The sequence below is a fragment of the Ranitomeya variabilis genome, chromosome 2 (assembly GCF_051348905.1).
Source record: "Ranitomeya variabilis isolate aRanVar5 chromosome 2, aRanVar5.hap1, whole genome shotgun sequence".
NCBI classification, from domain to species: Eukaryota; Metazoa; Chordata; class Amphibia; order Anura; family Dendrobatidae; genus Ranitomeya; species Ranitomeya variabilis.
The window spans coordinates 95,488,378-95,511,761 of record NC_135233.1 but is presented as its reverse complement, the minus strand read 5'-3'; the positions used below and the strand labels follow the sequence as shown (position 1 = coordinate 95,511,761).

At 44.2% G+C, this 23,384-nt stretch overlaps 1 protein-coding gene across 1 annotated transcript in view; it reads left to right on the top strand.

Annotated features, from left to right (window-relative positions):
* The window catches only part of PAPOLG (poly(A) polymerase gamma), a 63,848-nt gene extending 54,565 nt beyond the window's left edge, over positions 1–9,283 (top strand). The window contains exons 18-22 of the mRNA XM_077282753.1: positions 4,065–4,177; positions 4,503–4,726; positions 6,190–6,261; positions 6,521–6,580; positions 6,811–9,283. Coding sequence (XP_077138868.1) covers positions 4,065–4,177; positions 4,503–4,726; positions 6,190–6,261; positions 6,521–6,580; positions 6,811–6,909 — 568 coding nt within the window. The 3' untranslated portion in view covers positions 6,910–9,283. The remainder of the gene's footprint in view (positions 1–4,064; positions 4,178–4,502; positions 4,727–6,189; positions 6,262–6,520; positions 6,581–6,810) is intronic.
* Positions 9,284–23,384: the final 14,101 nt, after the last annotated feature.

Genomic DNA, 23,384 nt, shown 5'->3' with positions numbered 1-23,384 from the left:
GGAGTCTCATCCGCTCAGCCATTACTTCAACAAAAAAGGTGCAGTTTCTGGCATCCATCGACATTCGGGATGCCTAACCTCTTCAAAAATTCCTTTGCTTTTCCATTCGTGAACAGCATTTAAGTCACGACCTTGTTCTTCGGCCTTGCTACCGCATCCAGGGTGTTCGCAAGGGTCATGGCGGCTGTCATCTTGCACCTAGAGGCGTGGTCGTCTTACCCTGTTTGACCGACTGTTTACCCACCCTTGCAGGACTACGCTAAGTCGTCTATATCACTTGCAATACCCTCTCACCTGGGCTGGTGGCTAGACTTAGACAACTCCTCATTTCCAGTCCAACAGATATCCTTTTTGAGGATGATCCAGTATTCTTCCAGAAGGGTGGTAAATCTCCCTCCAGACAAGGTCATGGTTTTTCAACAGGGAGCTCGCGCTCTTGCTCACTCATCCCCTCATTTCATTCGATTTGCTGGGAGGGTTCCAAAAAAAAAAAAAAAAAAAAAACCGGAGACGACAATGGAAGCAGTTTCCTTTGCTCCGTTAGTTTTCAGCAAGTCAAGCAGCCTTTCAGACGATAGTCTCTGAGCTCCTTCTTCATCCGGAGTTTTTTCTCCCGGTTCCATGGTTACTAGTAACTTCCAATGCCAGTCCTCTTCTCCCGATCATTGCTCTGGAGATCTCAAGGGTAGTCCTATAGTAGGTCCACTCCTTATGGCGGGTCAACCCATCCGAATTCAATTGGACAACACCACGGCTGTGTCATACGTCAATCATCTAGCGAGTACCCACGTTCAAGCACCATGGCCAAAGTACCTCACATGGGCCGAGATCTATCACTCGGTGATCTTGGCAGTACATATCCCAGGAGTAGAACTCTGGGCTGCGAACATATTTAGCCGTCAGGGTTTCACCTCAAGTGAGTGGGAACTTCACCGGAAGTATTCCGTCAGACCCGCCTTCACTGGAGCTCTACAGTTGTAGCTCGGATGGCGTCCTGACTGATCGCCTGTGTACTGGAGTTTGTTGTTCGGCCTCGAGATCCAGGAGCCTTCGCACTGCATGCTCCGGTTATTCCGTGGTACCAGTTTCCACTTCCGAAAGCTTTTCAGAAGCAGAAAGGGCCCCAGTGATCCTCGGAAATCCGCACTGACCACGTCAGTTCGCTTGCGGAGCTGGTAGCTTTCTGTCTTTCTGCAACAAAACTGCAAGTAGGGACCACCTCGCAGGATGTTTTTCACATGTAATTCTTCCCTATTGCATACCGTTAGATCATTGGGATCTATTCTATTAGGGAAGGTTGCCCTTTTCTCTCGGCTATATCCTCATCCTGACGAGTCTTCGGTGCTAACGGGTCTTTTCAGACTTTTTTCTCTTATTTCCTTCAAGGCAAGGTTGTCCTCAAGCCTTCCCTGTCCCTAGTTACCAAGGTGGTATTGTATTACTACTGTCATGAGGGCATAGTTTCTCCCTCATCTCTTTTGGCACCACTCCACAAAATGGAATGAGGTCCCCATATTCCGGACAGAGCAAGTGCTCTGACTAGGCATGTCTTGAGGACGGCGTCCTTCCGAAGGTTGGACACTGTATCTTGGGTTTCCTACCGGTAAGAGGAAGGTTTCCTGACTTTTACAGGAAGGGTTTGGCCGTCTCCATCGGCCATTTAGCCTGGTGTATTCTTTCACCATCCAGTAGTCCTTCCGTGTTAGATGACAGCCTATCGCCCCGTCTATCGTGGGTTCCAGGCACCAGGCGTCAACAAGACACGCCTGCATGTTTGCGGATTTGTCCAGTCCGCATGCATTCTTGAAGCATTATAATTCCCAGACTTCCACAGATGTGACTCTGGGCAGGCGGACTCTGCAGGCCGCGGTGGCGCACTTGTAAGTAGCGGTTACACAGAGCCTGATCTGATGTTGTCCCCACCCAGGGACTGCTTTGGTACGTCCCACGGTCTGTGTCCCCCAATGAGGCGTAGGAGAAAAGGAGATTTTTGTTTACTTACCGTAAAATCTTTTTCTCCGAGCCAATCATTGGGGGACACAGCTCCCACCCTAGTATTGGCTTATGCTTGTTTTTACAATCCGATATGCTATACTCTCATATATAATATGACATGCTGTAAGCTAATATGTTCTTACTGATCTCCTACTGCTTTTTGCACCGAACTGGTTAGCTGAGGGCCAGCAGGAGGGTGTATACTGCAGGGGAGGAGCTTACTTTCTTTGTATCACTTAGTGTCCTCCTAGTGGCAAGCAGCATAACACCCACGGTCTGTGTCCCCCAATGATTGGCTCGGAGAAAAAGATTTTACGGTAAGTAAACAAAAATCTCCTTTTCTCCTCTTTCAGGTAACATCGGCAGCTTATCTACAGCATTCCAGAATGCTGTAGATAAGCCCCTGATGCCGGTGAGCTTACCTCACCATCGATTTTAGGGGTGACAGGTTCGCTTTAATTAAGATTTTTTTTTTTTTAAACTCTTCTATACAGTATGTAAAATAGGGGGCAGGTCCATAATGGATCAGTGACCTGTCATAAGCCATACAGATGAGTATGTAAGCCGAGCACCACATAAAGACCCCCCACAGGCCACCCCAGTGCGTGAGAATCTCATTAAAGGGAACCTATCACCCCGTTTTTTAAAGATTAGATAAAAATAGTGTGAAATAGGGGCAGAGCTGGGCTTTACATTAGAGCCTTTTTGGTGCCTTTACACCCCCGTTAGGCTGCCGAAATACCTTTGTGAAGTGGCCGTTTTGTCCTGTCACTCAAGTTGGTCAGGTCGGATGGGCGTGGTCACAGCGCTGTTTCTCCCCCAGATCAGGCTCATCATTACGTTGGTGGCGTAGTGGTGTGCGCATGTCCAAGGTCCCGAATCCTGCACAGGGGTGTGAAAATAGCAGCGATGTCCGTTATTTCATTGGTGGTCGGTGGGCGCGGCCATCTTGCTTTGGCCGCGCGTGCGCAGAAGCGGCGCTCTGCTGGCCGCGGCTTCAGGAAAATGGCCGCGGGCATCCGCGCGTGCGCAGAAGGCTATCGCGGCGGCCATTTTCGTGAAGCAGAGATGCGAACTCTGCTTCACGAAAATGGCCGCCGCGATAGCCTTCTGCGCACGCGCGGATGCCCGCGGCCATTTTCCTGAAGCCGCGGCCAGCAGAGCGCCGCTTCTGCGCACGCGCGGCCAAAGCAAGATGGCCGCGCCCACCGACCACCAATGAAATAACGGACATCGCTGCTATTTTCACACCCCTGTGCAGGATTCGGGACCTTGGACATGCGCACACCACTACGCCACCAACGTAATGATGAGCCTGATCTGGGGGAGAAACAGCGCTGTGACCACGCCCATCCGACCTGACCAACTTGAGTGACAGGACAAAACAGCCACTTCACAAAGGTATTTCAGCAGCCTAACGGGGGTGTAAAGGCACCAAAAAGGCTCTAATGTAAAGCCCAGCTCTGCCCCTATTTCACACTATTTTTATCTAATCTTTAAAAAACGGGGTGATAGGTTCCCTTTAACTGAAAGCTGCAAATGCATGATTAAACAACCACAAGACTGAGTTCATCAACCAAGGTATCATTGTAATCAGTATGACAGCGCCAACCTGACACTTTCTGTAGTTTACTGAGCACAATCCTCCTGACAGGTTTCCTTTAAACCTGTTCACCAAACACCTTTCATCGGCTCCAGCCCAATCTCCACATTGCTGATCTAACTCAGCTGCTGTTATAAGGCCTGTAAACCCCGTGCAATTTTTTTATGGTAGCAACCTTTCCCATCCAGACTCCTTTTTTATTGCTCCTAATTCCTGTACCCAAAATCCAGTCAAATTAAAACTTTAAGTGTCAGTGTTCGTTACTGGTACAACATTACTGAAGCCAACCATCTTGGTGGCACGTCTGACATCCAGGACATTATTTCCTGCTTTCTTGCAAGGCTTATCTTATTATTCAGCAGATTCATTTAATTCTCTTTTCATGACCATTAGGTTCTTAATTTTTTTTTTTTTTGTTGTCTGTACGTCACATTGTTATATTAATGTGAAATATTCTGTATTTTAGGAAGCCTGTATTCGACATTCCAGCAAATCTGTTCACTTCCATCCACAAACAAGTTCCTACAGTTGTGCCTTTACAAACGACATGGGGACAGGCCATTCCTGTTATTGGATCAAGTAAGGATGACCCCCCCCCCCCCCCCCCCGCTTTTTTTTTTTTCCCCAGACTGGTCCACAAAATAAAAGGTGGGATAGGGGGACTATACTTGACATTCTACTCAAAGACCCTTATTTTGCATGGTCCAAAAATGAAGCACCCTTTCTGACCTCATTAGTCTCTTTAACCTCCAAAAAACACAAATTCTTATTTTGGTTTTCATTCAGTTGTTCAGATCTTCATTAGATGCTTTTGGTTTAGCTTTTTTCCTCTCCCCAATGAAGGCTCCGAGAGATTTTGGTTTCTTACCGAAAAATCATTTAATTTTTATTTTCTCCCTTTCAGAATCTGATCATGTCATAGCAATGAAGACGCCAAGCCACACTGGCTGCACCATCCCAACAGTAATAGGCCTTAATGTTGTCGCACCACCTACGTCTCCACCCAACCATCCCCAGAGTCTTCATCATGATGAATCGGTAAATATAAGCCCCAAAAGTGCTGCAGCTAAGCGGACTCATCCTCCAAGCCAGGAGACGTCTTCGAAGAGAATGAAGGATACAGAAAAGGTTTGAATGCACATTTATTCCTATGATAGACACTGTTCAAGGGGCCAGCGACGATTAATACTACTTTCACACTAGCGTCGGTACAGGCCCGTCGCAGTGCGTCGTACCGACGCATGCTGTGAAATTTCTGCAAGACGTGGGCAGCGGATGCCGTTTTACAACGCATTCGCTGCCCATTCTGCAGTCTGAGGAGGAGGGGGCGGAGTTCCGGCCGCGCATGCGCGGTAGTAAATGGCGGACTCGACGCACAAAAAAAAGTTACATGGAACGTTTTTATTTGTGCCGAAGGTCCGCCAAAACACGACGCATCCGTCGCACGATGGATGCGACGTGTGGCCATACGTCGCAATGCGTCGCTAATATAAGTCTATGGGGAAAAAACACATCCTGCAGACAACTTTGCAGGAATGCGTTTTTTTTCTCCTAAACGACGCATTGCGACGTAGGCAAAACGACGCTAGTGTGAAAGTAGCCTAATGGGGTTAACGACGTAGGTGATAACATAATGGAGTAAAGTTGTGCATGCTCAACCTCCGTGCCACTCATTGACTATGGGACTGCAGGGAATAGCCAAGCTCATTCTGGATGGGGGAAGATCTATTTTGGGAACAACTCTTTAAGAATAATTTTTTTAGATGGGGACATGGATATCTAGATCTCTATCGGTTATATAGGAAAAAAAAATTAAAAATATAATTTTTTTTTCAAATGCATAGAGTAGGAAATTTTATTTCATCATGTAATTTTAGTTTGGGGTTTTTTTGTTTTTTTTTTTGTAATTCAGCATTTTTTTTTCAAATTTTGGTTTAGTGTTTTCTTTTAGGCCGGGGTGGGACGACCGTATGTTCCCTCGTGTAAGAGAATCTGTCCGATTATGCTAATGACACTCGGACCGAACTCTGCTCAAATATGAGTTCCCGCGCCTGCGTGCCTATCGGCTGTTAGGCATTCCCTGCATGTGTTGTGGCTGTCGAACAGTCGCGAGACATGCAGGTACGGGGACTCGGACATATTTTCGGGCACCTGAAGACACTTGGGTAGCACCCGAGCATGGTTGTAAACACCTTATCCAAGCACGTTCGCTCATCACTAGTCCTGTAAAGGGGGCTTGTCCAAGCCTTTTGACTTTTTTTATTTTTTTTCCTTACGACTTGCAATGGTCTAAAATGATAAAAGGGGGTACTTACCTGATCAGTCCTGTGCTGACACCTCCCTGGTTCACCCAGCTCTAGCGATGGCGAGCGACACTGCCGCGGGTAATTGGCTGCAGTGATCACATCTCATATCAGCAGTTTAGCGCTGGGTGAATGTGATACAGATGAGGAGGCAGGAAGAAATCAGCATGGCGGATGGTTGGGTGGTTAATACTACTTTTGTTATTTTGGACTATTGTATACTTTGGGGTTTTTTATATATAAGATGGATAATCACTTGATATTCTTTTAATAACCTGTCCCTTATAGCTTCTCGGCGTGATTGACTCTGCATTTGTGCGTCCTTCTATTCCTGGAAAGGAGGAAACAAGAAAAATTGTGGTAAGCATGGCGTTCTAAGCATGTAACTGGGCTTTGTGACTTTTGATAATGGGGCTATACAAACACAAGCATGTATAGAATATAGTTCTAGTACCGTATACACACATGCACATATACAGAATATCAGGCGTTCTGATATATTTAGGTAAAAAATGCCAGGAGCGTCTTAGTTGTTTGTTTGGTTTTTTTTGGCATAATGTATGAATGACGGGGTCTCTGTTGCCCCCTCCCCTTTTCCCTTAAACCTCTTGTTTTCCAGGAAAGAATAATTGCTGAAGAGACAATGCCCATTCCTACTATCGACCGCACTAGATCACAGGTACTATCCATAAAATCTATATGTTCCCACTGGTGAATGTTCCTGTGACTTCACAAGGGGTGAATACAAGGTGCTTCTCTTTCCACGACTGCTATGTACAGAAAGATCTCCTCCTTTAGTGGCTCATTTTTCTCTCTTCTATGCATATTTTGTGGGCTAATCTATAAACTTGCACCGTTGATTGTTTTCTTAAGTTTTACCATCAACCTGATGTTTTAATCTGTTTGTAGAGGCTTCCCAGTAAAGAGCTACCAGATGCATCTTCTCCTGTGCCAACCAGTACTATTCGGGTCTTTAAAAACTCTATCAGACTAACTCTAAACCGGTAACCGCACTACGTATCATGTAAAGCAATAACTGAGGTCAGTCCATGCCAGTGACTATAGATAGCTGTACTGAATGCATCACCACTTCTGTATAATACAAGCCTCATGGACACTGGCTTTCTTTGTGGGGATTGATCACATTAAGGATGCTCATGAGTAGCGCCAAAGACTTGCGTGGGGAAAAAAACAAACAAACTTGTATTTTCTGTCTTCTGATCCAGTCCATCTTTGGCAAGTGATGCTGCAGCTATAAAGATCAGTAACTTTTATGTTGTCTTCTGTCCCACTGTCAAAAATAAAAAATGCAATCTACTGAGGACGCCTTGAAGTGGAGACACTTCCCCCAAAGGTATAGAATAATACGGGTCTCCCCCCCTATGCCACATACTGCCATGATGATCTACATACAGTTTTATAGCTTTTAGTGTTTAATTTGTGGTTTTTTGTTTTTTTTTGTCTAAGAAAAAAAATCAAAATTATATATAAAAAAATATATGCTTTGGGGGTTTTGCAGATGCAGGACTCTGTAAGTGTTTGCTTTTCGTATGTTTTTTCAAAACTATAATATTTAAAAAATGGGGAAAAAAAAATCGTTTTGTATTGTGATTGTAACGAAGTTTCACATTCTGTTTTGTATCACTTCTTATGTCTTCGAATTCGTAACTGTGTATTCATGAGAAGGGAAAAAAACACGTATTGCTTTACATTACCTCATTTACTGTCCAGACGTCAATGTTCCCGGACTTGACAAGGCCTCCGATTTTCAGGCTTTCTGATATTCACAGCCCTGCTATCAATGCAGATTTGCTCTTTTTGTTTATTATCTTGAAAATTAGATACTGAAATGTCTCCTGTGGAGACTTGTAACGTAAATTATCGTTAATTTCAAGGTTCTATTTAAAAACTTCCCCGACGTCCCCCCCTAAGCTATCAAATTGATTTTGAATGGAAACTTTCTTTTTCTTGCACAGTTCACAAAATCTGAAAAGGTCTGCTGCGTTATCATGGGTTTGGTTTTAGAGAGGACTTGTCACTTGCTCAAAAAAAATTAAGTAAAATACCTTGTAAACAATCCCTGAGCTCTCCCTTTTCTGCCTTTTCTGTTTTGTGCTGCGTTTCTCCACTGTAGAAAGTGATATTTGATGATTTTGGGGTCCATTATGTGAAATCTCTGCTTGCTGTTCAACTGAGTGTTTTTCTTCAGATTATTTTCTAAATGCATGCGCTGCTTTCACCACCCCACCCCAGATGCTACTAATCACAACTCGGCAGCTTGTGAGACTGACAGACTGGTAAATTGGCTGATGAGCAGTGATTGAAAGCATATGGGGTCTTGTACTTTCACCCCTCCTTCCAGAGAACACTGGGAAGAAACGCAAAACCGAGATTTCACATCGCCCTCCAGAAGAAACATGTGAATATCTCTGCAGTGGAGTGTACACAGCGGAAAATGTCAGCAGATTCAGGGAAGCTCTGGGATTTTAATTTGATTCTTTAGAGCAAAGGACAGTTACTTTTAATTAGGATTTTTCATTATTGAACCAAAGTTGATTGCTGTAGTTGAAGCTCGTGATTTGTTTGTCCCCTCGGTAGCAGCCATTTTGGGGGGGAAATAATGACTGCAAGAATAGATGAGTCTGTGCAGCCTCCTTACAGTATCGCTAGCCAGTATGGCCATTCTTACTACTGTTACTTTTGAAAAAAAAACTGACAGCTGTGGCAACTGGTCAGGGAAATGCCAACATTTCTAAGGTACAGAACAGATTTATTATCAGTGTCAGCCCTGTTTAAATGCAGTGTGGGCGCTCTGTGCACCTTGGCGCAGCTGTGCTGTTCTGTGCACCTTCCCACCTACTTGTTTTCCAACCATCTCCACACGCCTGTCACTGGATGGACAGCTCTGTCACTTCAGGAATCCAAGCGAGCAGCAATAGATGGAGAACAAGTAGGTTCACAGAACTGTTCAGCTACGCCAAGGGTGGACCTAGCGCCTGGGCTTGGTTTGAACAGTCTGAAAGCCTTTTCATTTTTTTTTCCCTTTTGTTTCTGGTATGTTTCCATGTGTGACTAAAGGGGTTTTCTGGTCCAAATCAATAAGTCTTCAGTCACTCTGTGTGGCTGCAGACTTATGAATACGTACTGTATGCTGTGGGGATTCGCCCATTTCTGAGCTGGGACCGGAGGGTGTGTTATACATACTCCCAGCCAGGGCCTGTCTAGTGGCCTCGCTCCATACACTTTTATTGTGTGATGACACGCCCTGTCTAGTGACGCAGCCGCCGGGTGGGCATGGCTGACTAGAAGGCTTACCCAGTGGACGTGCTCTGGCCGGAAGTATGTACAACTCGCGTATACCCTCCGGTCCTGGCTCAGAAAACAGTGCGTGCTCTGGAGGGATTCATAGGTCTATATATACACACACACACACACACACACACACACACACACACACACACACACACACACACACACACACACACACCCTTCAAAGATTGTTTCCACAAGAAACCTGTATCAACCATTCACAGGATTTGTGTTAATCGTTAATACCCCCTTAATACCTAGTACAGACGTGCATAATGCGCTTTCCAAAGACAAACAAGGCTTGAGCTGCTGTTAATTTTGGATTGTTTTGTTCAGCTGTTTCTTTAAACTCTGTGATTTTTTTTGTATGGAATCCTTACTAACATCACTTCTTACAGAAGACTCCACTAGTCATGAAGAGGAATCTTAGGACCCCAGGACTAGTAATCTGTGGTGCCCCCATGTAATCGAACGCTTATACACTTCCTTGTTGATGTGTGGATGATTTCAGGATTGTCTAATCCCGTGATCACTCTTCACACGAAACCCAGTGCTTGACTACATGACTAAACTGACCACCATAGAAACCTCACACCCATCTACACTACCTTCCTCAGGAACTTTGTATTGTTTGTTTATTTTTTCTCAATTTTCTCATCCATGTCATTGTGTTCCAGACCATCCATAGACCGGTTCCGGCGTATCCTCCTCACAATTCTCATACTGTTACTTGCACTCTTTTGTAATATAAGTCATTGTGTACAGACTATTTTTGTATGTAATGCAGCATCACCTTTTCAAAGACAAATAAAAAAGCAATACCATCCCAACCGTGTTCTGTCTATGGTGTTTAATGGGGGCAGCAGCTGGGGACCAGCGTAAGAAATAAATGTTATGAAATGCAATCATTCATTCATTTAAAGGGAAACCGTCAGCAGGTTTGCTATTTAATCTGAGAGTAGCATAATATAGGGGCAGAGCCTCATTTCAGGGTGTTAGGCGTGTGCTGTAATTTTAATACAAGTGTTTTATCAGCAGTGAATTATCCCTAAAGGACTAGGTCTCACATGCCAACCAGTCCAGCTAATCTGTGTAACCCCGCCCCCACCACTGATTGGCAGCTTACTGCACACACTGCATTGTCAGCAAGCTGCCAATCAGTGGTGGTGGCGGGGCTGTTCACAGCTCTGCATTCTGAGCACACATTCAGTATTTGGTCAGTATTTTACCTCAGAATTTATGAGCCAAAACCAGGAGTGGGTGATAAATACAGAAGTGGTGACGTGTCTCTATTATACTTTTCCTCTGATTGTCCCACTCCTGGTTTTGGCAAATACTGACCAAATACTGAACGTGTGCACGTAGCCTAAGACAAGGATTCTAGTGAAACGTCACCAAGCAGTGCTATAAGTGATGCATCCCTGGAATCGGGCTTTCTGCCCCTAATTCATAATGTACTAGCTTATCTCTGCACAACAATTCGGAAAAGTGTTTGCTGCTTTGGATATCTTTCCATGAAAACTGCATCTGAGGCTTTTGCCTTCTTGTTGCCTGTGGATTTGACCTGTAGTTCTTTAATGACCGGTCCGCACATGCTCAGACCCCACTATTCTTGTATAGTGGGTATGCTCCTCTTACTGTGCAGAGACGGCACCTGTGTGAGTGCATCATACTCTCTGCACGGGGTGGACATGGGCCGCGTGCCTCCCACTCTCGTCAAAGAACTCTCCTCTGACTGTTCTGCACAACTGTGTGATAGATACGGCCACCGAACCACCAAGGGGTTTTCTCGTTAAAACCATGATGATTTCTGCCCTTATACTATAGTGGAGGCCTCCAACTTGTGCACACATCTGGGCCTTTATCTATACTGTGTAAGGCACTGGTTTTTGTAGGCAACTCCTACAATCAGATCAGCTTCCATTTTTTTAAATGTCTGTGGTAAAATGAAGGCTGCACTGTGATGGGCTGCTATGATGGGAGTTTGTTTGGAGCGAAGAGTGGTCACATAAGAGACTATCTAACACCTGCAGAATTGGAGAATTAGAACTCTCTACACAGGGGTGGTGAGGCCGGGCAAGAATTACAACCTGTCACGTGAGGAAAACACTATCAACCTGCAAATATGGGGGTAATCTTCAGGTCAATAGCCTTCTGAACCTGGGGATAGCACTTGGAGCCCCGCTGTTGTGAGGAAATGAACTTTATTTCTCCTGGTAGCTGTAATTGTGCTGACTAACAGCCGGCCCTAATGCTCAGCGAGCTGTCAGTCAGTGTCGGGGCGAGCTGTCAGTCAGTGTCGGGGGCGTGGTTACAGCCGTCTCTCTATACCCAGCGCAGTGACTGAGCCTACACCGGCGTCACTCCCGTAACTGAAACCTGAATGCAGGGGGGCTCAAAGTGCAGATTCAGAGCGCTAGTAACATGCAGGTTAACCCTATATCTGTAGGTTAATAGCTGTTTGTTTGTGTTTTTTTTTTCCCTTTAATCATGCACAGCCCCAGCGGCCATTAGCAGATCACAGAGCATTTAGAGCAATAGCTGACGTCACTTGTCCATGGGGGGTGAGAACAGAGTCTGAAAAAGGATCAAGTGGTTATGGGAATTGTAGTTTACAATGGTCTGCACTGAACGGCCCACTTGACACTTGGCAGAGAGACCATTACGGAGAAGCTGCAGCCAGAAACGTGTATCTGAAGACATGGTTGCGCACCCTTTAGGGATGTTATTTAACTACGTGAAGTCTGGAAAAGAAAAGTTAAATTCTGCTATGGGTGAGTCAACACAGGGATTCCCTCTCCTGTATTTTTTTTTTTTCTTCTTCCTTCCTAATTCAACTTGTTTTTTGCGCTTATAAACTTACAGCACAATCTCTAGTTACTATAGTTAATGGGTGACTGCATGATTTCAAACAGCCACGTCTGGGCTCTATTTCATAGCTTGACTATTAATTTCATGTGAAGCCTTATAGTCGTGTTCTCAGATATTCATGTGTCGTGGCATTCCTGCGGGTAACCGTGCACCTTCACTGCCTCTCACTTTTCATGCTTGTCTTTACATTTATTTTCCATAGCAAATGTAATGAGAAGCTGACCCCCAATACACCACATTGCCCGCGAACTGCTGACTGACTGGTCCTAGGTGAGCATACGAGCCAGAGACGCAGAGGATCAAGTTCACAGATCACACTCCAAAGCACTTCATCTCCATAGGAAATAAAACCATAAATATATACTGTATAAAGTGTGGTAGCCATAGGGGCATAAAACGGAGTTGACACAGGTGCATAACATTAAGACTATTAAATGTTTTTCTACCAGAAGACGTTTCTGAAAACCTAAAGTCCTGAGCTATATGAGAGGTAATTCTTCTTATAACCATGACCGCCTATATTCCTGTTGTCTTCTGGAGCCAATCCCATTTAAGACCTTTAAAAATGAATCTCAAGGTATTAAACAGGACTGTTTACTCTAGACAAAACATGTTTCTTAGGAGGTTGAACAAAATTTTTAGATGGGTGGACATTTTTACTTAAAAAAATAAATGTGCTTTACAGATCCACCAGTAAAGCCGCATTGGGACATCTTTTACACCTGAATGAGGCTTTACACTGAGCAGAGCGGAGTCGGGGTTTAGAGCACTGCAGCGTAAGCTCTGAACTCTGCTGTGACAGCGGCGTTGGCACAAGTCGGGCAGCCTGACATTGTGCAACTAATCCCAATACTTACCTGTTCTCAATATTGGAAGAAGTCCCCACCCCGATTAGTAGTAAATACCAGGCTGGCCAAACTGCTCACTGCCGCTGCCCAGAACTGCAGTCACCGCTTGCTTCTAAACACTGCATGATAAAATAAAATTGTAGCTCGGAGCACAGCTCTGGACAACAATAACATGGCGTCTGGCTCCTGTAGCTGTGAACTGGGCAGCCAGAAAGTTCTCCGTTCACAGCAGAGTATAGGAGATGCTGTTGGACGCCGACCGCAGTCTCTTATGATTTGAGGCTGTCACATTTGTGGTGTGTATGTGTCGTGCTCAGACACTTACCCAGCAGCAGATAAAAATGGCAGCCCTTCAATAGAAATTAATAAATATTAAGCATGTTAAATTTCATTTTATTTAAAAAATGAATGATTGTATAATCCTCCATCATTACAAAAATGTGTATTTTCCTACTATTCTTTAGAGCCATAACTTTCCATTGACATAGCTCAGCTTCCCCCCTCTTTTAGGACTAGTAATTTTGTTTCACACAATTATTGATCTAAATAATTGCCGGTACTGAGAAATGGGAGCGGGGCAGGGATCCCAAATAAGGTGAAGTGGCCACATCCCATAATTGTATTGTCAGGGGCCTGATGGATGCCTGCAATGGATATCTGGGAAGGATTGCTGTGAACAGTAGTGATCGTTGCTCGCTCCAGACACTGCTTTTCGAGGCAGATGCTGGCTGTTGCACGCAGCCAGATAATGAGTCTGCTTCATACGCCTTCATCCACTGTCATGTTATATGTTACCGTAGTGTTTCCAAAACCCTGTCCTCATGACCCCAAACATCATGTTTTCAGGATTTCCTTCGTATTGCACAGATGAGAGAACCTTTTGGCAATTTCTGATGCTTTGATAATCGTTCTGTCACCTGTGCAGAAAATGCTGAAAGCTTGATCTGTTGGGCTGCGGCGACTGGAGTTTGGGAAACACTGTTTTTAAGGGGCTGGAAGGGGTTAAACAACTAAATACTTCAGTTCATACTGGGGAAAAAAAAGTCTGATTCTACTTGTTAGGGCTTGTTCACACGATCCTTTTTTCGCTGCGGATTTTCCAGGTCCTGATTTGTGAAAACCGCAGTGCAAAACCTGCGGTGGTTTTCACTGCGGTTTTCAGTCCTTTTTCTACTGCGGATTCCACTGCGGGTTTCCAGCTGCATTTTCCTATTGCTGCAGGTGGAAACCCGCTGCGGAATCCGCAGAAAGAATTGACATGGTACTTCTTTTTTTCCGCTGAAAATCCGCGCTGATTTTCAAGCCGAAAAAAGGATAGTGGGCACAGCGGATTTCGTTTTCCATAGGGTAACATTGTACTGTACCCTGCATGGAAAACGTCTGTGGATCCGCAGCTGCAAATCCGCTGCGGATCCGCAGCGAAAACCGCATCGTGTGAACATAGCCTTACAAAGTGGCATAAAAAAGGTGTTTAGATCTCCTTAAATTCAAGAGAATCCATGGATTCTGCCATTTGAGAGATTTCATATTAAAATTTTAACTCAAATCTTAAGAAATTCAAGTGCTAATCTTAGAGTAAAGTTTTTAGTATTTATTTATTTTAAAAAAAAAAAAATCAGCATTGAAAGTTTTTAGTTACCCTTTAGGCATTTGTCAGTGGCATTTCACACTTTTTTTTTTTTTTTTTTTTTTTTTTATGGAACCTGTCACAGGAATTTTTTTTTTTTTTTTTGTGCAGATATAGTGGTAATCTGTTCATAAATGGCATTTAAGGCCAGGATCACACTTGCGAGTGCAATGCGAGAAACTAGCTCCTCGGGAGCAGAGCGTGCGGCTGCATGTATTTCTGTGCAACTGAACGCTTTGGCAAGTTTCTCGCATTGCACTCGCAAGTGTGACCCCAGCCTAAATCCTGATTAGTTGTCTTACTGGAGCAATGTCTACAGGGAGAAAACAAAGTTTTATTTTAACTGCAGCCTTTTGTTTCCAGACATTGGTGCTGTGCACAGAGCGGTGCAGTCGCTGCTTACAATAGTGCGTTATCACTCCCCTACACTCTGAAAGCCTGCTCAGCACACACACATACACACTACAGAGCAGATGCACAAAACCTATTAGGGTATGTGCACACATCAGGCTTTTGTCAGTTTTTTGTCAGGCTTTTTCATCAGGTTTTGTAGCCAAAACCAGGAGTGGGTGATAAATGCAGAATTGGAGCATATGTTTCTACTATACTTTTCCTCTAATTGTTCCACTCCTGGTTTTGGCTACAAATCCTGATGAAAAATCCTGACAAAATCCTGACGTGTGCACATAGCCTTAGGGTAATCAGCTAGCCAGGTATAAGTAATAAACCTTTTTAATCACAAAACATTGCCCCAAAATAACATTACCCGTAACCTATGTGGGTCAATGTACCACTAATAACAATTTAATCACAGTGTGGAAACCAAAATGAAGAAAAAAAGGGTTCCAAACAAATGGTACTTGCTGAATAAAATAATCTCTTTATTGAACAACAATTAAAACAGACAAAAGAAAGGTGCTAGACCTAACCAAGAGGGACTATATAGCCATAGGGTATCCTAAAAACTAAGGCCTGAGATAGGCAGATGGCCCCAAAAGAAAAAATGAGTTAATGAAATGGGAATAAAGTGGTCCATACAAAAAACAATGAAGCACTCAGGCACACAGAGCTGTATGGTAGTGAAAGGGTGGTCAGATAGCACTAGGGTTCTGCTCAAAATAAAAACCGCCATGTGATGCATGTTATACAAAATAGGAACCCAAGTGTTGACCCTGATTCATGAAGCCATATGCACGTTAGTCTATTGCACTGGATCACCCCTCAAATGATAAAGTATGGGCACAACATACCTATTGGGCACGTGGAAATCCCCGGGCGTCCCTCTGCCCCGACGCGCGTTTTGCACTGCTGCTTCGGAAGGCCATCTGCCTATCTAGGGCCTTGATTTTTAGGATACCCTATGGCTATATAGTCCCTCTTGGTTAGGTCTAGCACCTTTCTTTTGTCTGTTTTAATTGTTCAATAAAGAGATTATTTTATTCAGCAAGTACTTTTTTTTTTTTTTTACCCTTTTTTTTTTTTTTTCTTTAATTTTTGTTTTCCACACTAATAAATGGTAGCATGATAGTCTTAAAAAATAAATAAATAAATAAATGATGATAATTCTAAGAAGTACGGGCAGCACGGTGGCTCAGTGGTTAGAACTGCAGCCTTGCAGCGCTGGAGTCCTGGGTTCAAACCCCACCAAGGACAACATCTGCAAAGAGTTTGTATGTTCTCCGTGTTTGCGTGGGTTTCCTCCGCGCACTCTGGTTTCCTCCCACATTCCAAAGACATACTGATAGGGAATTTAGATTGTGAGCCCCATTGGGGACAGCGATGATAATGTGTGCAAACTGTAAAGCGCTGCGGAATATGTTAGCGCTATCTAAAAATAAATATTATTAAGAAGTATCGTTTCTCGTTGTGGAGAGTGACATGATAAGCATGTCGAGGTGAGGAGACTTAAAGCCGCAATGCTCCTCTGGGAAATATGCAAATTGTCTCTTCAGAGAGGAAGAGAACTAGAACTCTAGTGCCACCTATTGGAAGTAGCAATCCTAACAGTCAATGTCGACTCTTTAACGAGCCTTGTCACATGACTTGGGATAATAGCCAAACCAGAATCTCAATTTGCAGACACTGTGTTTCGGGGTACTGCCCCTTGTCAGTGCAAAGTGGAGATCAGGGATCTAAACATTTAACCCCTTCCTGACCCATGACGCCACGTAGGCGTCATGAAAGTCGGTGCCAATCCGACCCATGACGCCTATGTGGCGTCATGGAATGATCGCGTCCCTGCAGATCGGGTGAAAGGGTTAACTCCAATTTCACCCGATCTGCAGGGACAGAGGGAGTGGTACTTCAGCCCAGGGGGGTGGCTTCCCCCCCCCCCCCCCCTGTGGCTACGATCGCTCTGATTGGCTGTTGAAAGTGAAACAGCCAATCAGAGCAATTTGTAATATTTCACTATGAAAACTGGTGAAATGTTACAATCCAGCCATGGCCGATGCTGTAATATCGGCCATGGCTGGAAACCCTGATCTGTCCCCCCCCCACCGATCGCCTCCCCAGTCCTCCGTCCTGTGCTCCGCTCCCCTCCGGCATCCTGTCCGCTTCCCTGTCCTGTCCGCCCCCCCCCGTGCTCCGATCCCACCCCCTGTGCTCCGATCATCCCCCGTGCTCCGATTCCCCCCCCCCCCTCATACTTACCGAGTCTCCTGGTGTCCGTCCGTCTTCTCCACGGGCGTCGCCATCTTCCAAAATGGCGGGCGCATGCGCAGTGTGCCCGCCGAATCGTACGGCAGATTCGTTCCAGCTACATTTTTATCACTGTGATAAAACCTATCACAGTGATCAAAATAAAAAAAGTAGTAAATGAAACCCCCCCCCTTTATCACCCCCATAGGTAGGGACAATAATAAATAAAGAAAATATTTTTTTTTTTCCACTAGGGTTAGGACTAGGGTTAGGACTAGGGTTAGGGGTAGGGTTAGAATTAGGCTATGTGCGGATTTGGCTCGGATCCGCAGCGGATTGGCCGCTGCGGATTCGTAGCAGTGTTCCATCAGGTTTACAAGTACCATGTAAACCTATGGAAAACCAAATCCGCTGTGCCCATGGTGCGGAAAATACCGCGCGTAAATGCTGCGTTGTATTTCGTTGAAATCCGCATAAAACACTGGAAATCCGCGGTAAATCCCCAGGGTAAAACGCAGTGCCTTTTACCTGCGGATTTTTCAAAAATGGTGTGGAAAAATCTCACACGAATCCGCAACGTGGGCACATAGCCTTAGGGTTGGAATTAGAGTTAGGGTTGGAATTGGGGCTAGGGTTGGAAATAGGGTTAAGAATAGGCTTGTGGTTAGTGTTATGGTTAGGGTTAGGGGTGTGTTGGGGTTAAAGTTGTGGTTAGGGTTGGGATTGGGGTTAGGGTTGGGATTAGGGTTGTGGTTAGGGGTGTGTTGGGGTTAGGGCTGTGATTAGGGTTATGGCTAGAGTTGGGATTAGGGTTAGGAGTGTGTTGGGGTTAGTGTTGGAGTTAGAATTGAGGGGTTTCCACTGTTTAGGCACATCAGGGGGTCTCCAAACGCAACATGGCGCCACCATTGATTCCAGCAAATCTTGCGGTCAAATGGTGTGCTCCCTCCCTTCCGAGCCCTGACGTTTACCCCCACATATGGGGTACCAGCATACTCAGGACAAACTGGGCAACAATTATTAAATTTTAGGATCCATTTTATCCTGTTGCCCATGTGAAAATGAAAAAATTGAGGCTAAAAAGTTTTGTGTGGAAAAAAAAAAGTACTTTTTCATTTTTACGGATCAATTTATGAAGCACCTCAGGGTTTAAAGTGCTCACAATGCTTCTAGATAAGTTCCTTGGGGGGTCTAGTTTCCAAAATGGGGTCACTTGTGGGGGAGCTCCAATGTTTAGGCACACGGGGGCTCTCCAAACGCGACATGGTGTCCGCTAAAGATTGGAGCCAATTTTTCATTCAAAAAGTCAAATGGCGCTCCTTCCCTTCCGAGCCCTGCCGTGCGCCCAAACAGTGGTTTACCCCCACATATGAGGTATCAACGTACTCAGGACAAATTGGACAACAACGTTCGTGGTCCAGTTTCTCCTTTTACCCTTGGGAAAATAAAAAAATTGTTGCTAAAAGATCATTTTTGTGACTAAAAAGTTAAATGTTCATTTTTTCCTTCCATGTTGCTTCTGCTGCTGTGAAACACCTGAAGGGTTAATAAACTTCTTGAATGTGGTTTTGAGCACCTTGAGGGGTGCTGTTTTTAGAATGGTGTCACTTTTGGGTATTTTCAGCCATATAGAACCCTCAAACTGACTTCAATTGTGAAGTGGTCCCTAAAAAAAATGGTTTTGTAAATTTTGTTGTAAAAATAAGAAATCACTGGTCAAATTTTAACCCTTATAACTTCCTAGCAAAAAAACGTTGTTTCCAAAATTGTGCTGATGTAAAGTAGACATGTGGGAAATTTTATTTATTAACTATTTTGTGTCGCATAACTCTCTGGTTTAACAGAATAAAAATTCAAAATGTGAAAATTGCGAAATTTTTGAAATTTTCACCAAATTTCAGTTTTTTTCACAAATAAACTCTGAAGTTATCGACCTAAATTTACCACTAACATGAAGCCCAATATGTCACGAAAAAACAATCTCAGAACCGCTAGGATCCGTTGAAGCGTTCCTGAGTTATTACCTCATAAAGGGACACTGGTCAGAATTGCAAAAAACGGCCAGGTCATTAAGGTCAAAATAGGCTGGGTCATGAAGGGGTTAAAGCAAATATATTTTTTTTTTTCTAGGTACACTGTCACCTGAATTTGGAAGGAACAATTTTCAGCCATAGGGGCGGGGTTTTCGGGTGTTTGATTCACCCTTTCCTTACCCGCCGGCTGCATGCTGGCTGCAATATTGGATTGAAGTTCATTCTCTGTCCTCCATAGTACACGCCTGCGCAAGGCAAGATTGCCTTCACTATAAACTTAACGTATTATAACTGGCTAATAAACCCATGGATTGTCATGAGAAGGAAAATGTTTTATGTTCTACAAGATGCACATTTAATAAAAGATGTATTTCTTAAGGAATATGGATGTTCTGTTTCTCTTCTAATTTTCCGTTATTACAAGTTGAAGGTGCACAGCGGGAGCCGCACCCGTAACCCATTAACCCAGTGTTGTACTAAGAACTGTTTGACCATTCCAGATGTGGTAATCCCGTTTATTCTGCTTTTTTTTTCAAATCTATAGATAAATGGCCGTTCTGAACATGACCGGTTCCCTTTAAATACAGATGCTAAAAAATTGCTTCAAAAATGGATCTTGAATGTGGAAAACCTTCTATGCATAGCGTGCTATTGTCAATCTCCCGGATTCAACCTCTGATAATTAAAAACATAAAAAAAATCCCTCTAGGTCAATACCAGAATATCGTCTGGAGCTTCTATGAGGATTTTTGTCAGACATTCATTGTTGTACAGAAGTGAATGAGATGATTTAACAGAGAAATCGACTGTCTGCTTGTAGGGGAAGCTGCAACTTTGTGTATAGTAAAATACCTCTGACTACACCCCAAAATGTGGCAGAGCAAGTCTCTTACAATGCGGTATCATGAGCAATGTGATAGTCTGTCCACCAGGTGGCAGCGTGTTACCACATTACCAAAGTGATTGCGCTAGGTTATCAATATTAATTGGGAGGAATTCGTGTTCTGTGGAAATTAAGAGAACTAATAAATGCGGCATCTGAGGATTGTTTTGAAGTTTAAATATTTGTGGTTTTATGTATTCATACAATTTTCACTTACTGTATATTGTTTTGTCTTCATTAAATATTACATTTTTGGTTGCATTTGCAAAGCTTTTTGTTTGTTTTTCTAGCCTGGAGCCCGACTACATAGATATGGATATTAGAAACAAAACCTTTTTGGCTGCCTGCTGCTTTCACACCACAGACTGTAACCCCATAACGTGCCAGTTATTTCCCAGGGTTGTGCTTGTTTTTTTTTTTCCCTCCTCTTCTAAGAGACGGAATGTTTTTATTTTCCCATCTCCTGAGCGATGTGAAGGCTTGTTTCTTGCTGGATGAGAAGTAGTAAGCTGAGCAGCATACTTGCATTTTTTTCCACTATCGGCTCCTCTTAGCTCGTCCGTGCTGGCGTCGCCGTTATCTTGATTGACAGAACAGCGTTTTGTCTGAACGTGCTGCCAGCGTCTGCGGGGAGTGCCCACCATACTGCTCCCAACAGGCCGCTATCAAGGTTCATGGGAGCCAAAATGTTGGGCCATATTGTATGGCACCCCTGAACAGGACCTGCTAACCCATCAATAAATGTCACTTTCTTCACTGCAATTAATGTGTTATCTTTCCTTTGTTATGAGACTTACATGGAGAAATACTTCAGCGCCACACAGGAGAATCTGTGTGACCCGGCTAGTCTGAATAACTTTGTGCAGTAGTGGATCGTAACGGCACTGATAATGGGAGAAGCCAACAGTCTGTCAGTGTAGGAACATACGCCCTGTACACAATACATATTGCACAGATACGTTATGAGACTGATGCACTCTATGATCTTCATTAAACACCAGTTTGCCACAAGCTCTTTGGCTCCCTCAAGTGGCGGCTGCAGGTAACAAGCATATAGAACAAATGTTTTCTGGGCTGGTTTGGGCCATCAACAAGTGCACATTCTTGTGAGAATGCGACAGGCTGTTAGTCTGTGAAGGCAGCACATGATATTTACCTAGTAACGGGTCAGACTGGCCCACCGGAGGATTCTCCGGTGGGCCCAGGCACTGACACCTGGCAGGCGGGCCAGCAGTTGCCTTGGGCCCCGCTGCCCCAGCGGCACACCAAGCAACCCGTGAGTGAGGGGAGGGGGAGCAGCTGGTCACAAGAGCAGCTGCTGAGGCTAACCCTGTGCCCCCTGCTAAAGAGAAATTAATATTGACTGCTTTCCACGCCCATGGGCATGGAGAGTAGTGAATATTAATTTCTCTTTAGCAGCGGGCACAACTGATCACCCGGCACAGCCTTAGGAAGCCAGCTAACACTGCCTGCTATTAACCCCTTTCTGACTTCGGACGGGATAGTACGTCCGAGGTCAGATCCCCCGCTTTGATGCAGGGCTCCGGCGGTGAGCCCACATCAAAGCCGCGACATGTCAGCTGTTTTGTACAGCTGACGTGCGTGCAATAGTGGCGAGTGGAATCGCGATCCACCCGCCGCTATTAACTAGTTAAATGCCGCTGTCAAACACTGACAGCGGCATTTAACTACCGCTTCCGGCCATTCGTCTGGAAATGCGCGCATCGCCGACCCCTGTCACATGATTGGGGTTCAGCGATGCGTTGGCATAGTAACCAGAGGTCTCCTTGAGACCTCTATGGTTGCTGATGCTGGCTTGCTGTGAGCGCCACCCTGTGGTCGGCGCTCCATAGCAAGCCTGTAATTCAGCTACATAGCAGCAATCTGATGATCACTGCTATGTAGCAGAGCTGATCGCGTTGTGCCAGCTTCTAGCCTCCCATGGAGGCTATAGAAGCATGGCAAAAGTTAAAAAAATGTTTAAAAAAAATATGAAATAAATAAAAAAATATATAAAAGTTTAAATCACCCCCCTTTCACCCCATTCAAAATAAAACCATAAAAATAAAATCAAATATACACATATTTGGTATCGCCGAGTTCAGAATCGCCCGATCTATAAATAAAAAAAGGATTAACGCTAAATGGCGTAGCGAGAAAAAAAAAATTGAAATGCCCAAATTACTTTTCTTTGGTCGCCACGACATTGCATTAAAATGCAATAACGAGCGATCAAAAGAACGTATCTGCACCAAAATGGTATCATTAAAAACGCCAGCTCGGCACCCAAAAAAGAAGCCCCCACCCGACCCCAGATCATGAAAAATGGAGACGCTACGGGTATCGGAAAATGGTGCAATTTTTTTTTTTTTAAAGCAAAGTTTGGAATTTTTTTTTTCGCCACTTAGATAAAAAATAACCTAGACGTGTTTGGTGTCTATGAACTCGTAATGATCTGGAGAACCATAAAAATCATGCATGGGAGTGCACTTTTTTTTTTTGCAATTTCACCTCACTTGGAATTTTTTTTTTCTCATTTTCTAGTACACGACATGGTAAAACCAATTACCGTATATACTCGAGTATAAGCCGACCCGAGTATAAGCCGACCCCCCTAATTTTGCCACAAAAAACTGGGAAAACTTATTGACTCGAGTATAAGCCTAGGGTGGAAAATGCAGCAGCTACCGGTGAATTTCAAAAATAAAAATAGATGCTCCATACCATTCATTATTGCCCCATAGATGCTCCATATAAAGCTGTGCCATATATAATGCTCCATACCGTTGATTATTGCCCCATATATTATCCATATATAGCTGCGCCATATAGAATGCTCTGCACCGTTCATTATGGCCCCATAGATGCTCATTATAAAGTTGTGCCCTATATGCTCTGCACTGTTCAGTTTGGCCCCATAGATGCTCCTTATAAAGCTGCCCCATATATAATGCACTGCACCGTTCATTATGGCCCCATAGATGCTCCATATAAAGCTGCCCCATATATAATGCTCTGCACCGTTCATTATGGCCCCATAGATGCTCCTTATAAAGCTGTGCCCCATATACAATGCTCTGCACCGATCATTATGGCCCTATAGATGCTCCATATAAAGCTGTGCCATATATGCTCTGCACCGTTCAGTTTGGCCCCATAGATGCTCCACATAAATCTGTGCCATTGTTGAGGAGAGCCATAAGATCAAATACTTAATTAACCTCAACACATAAGGTAATTGAGAGAAGTAACCCATAACATGTATTGTTTAA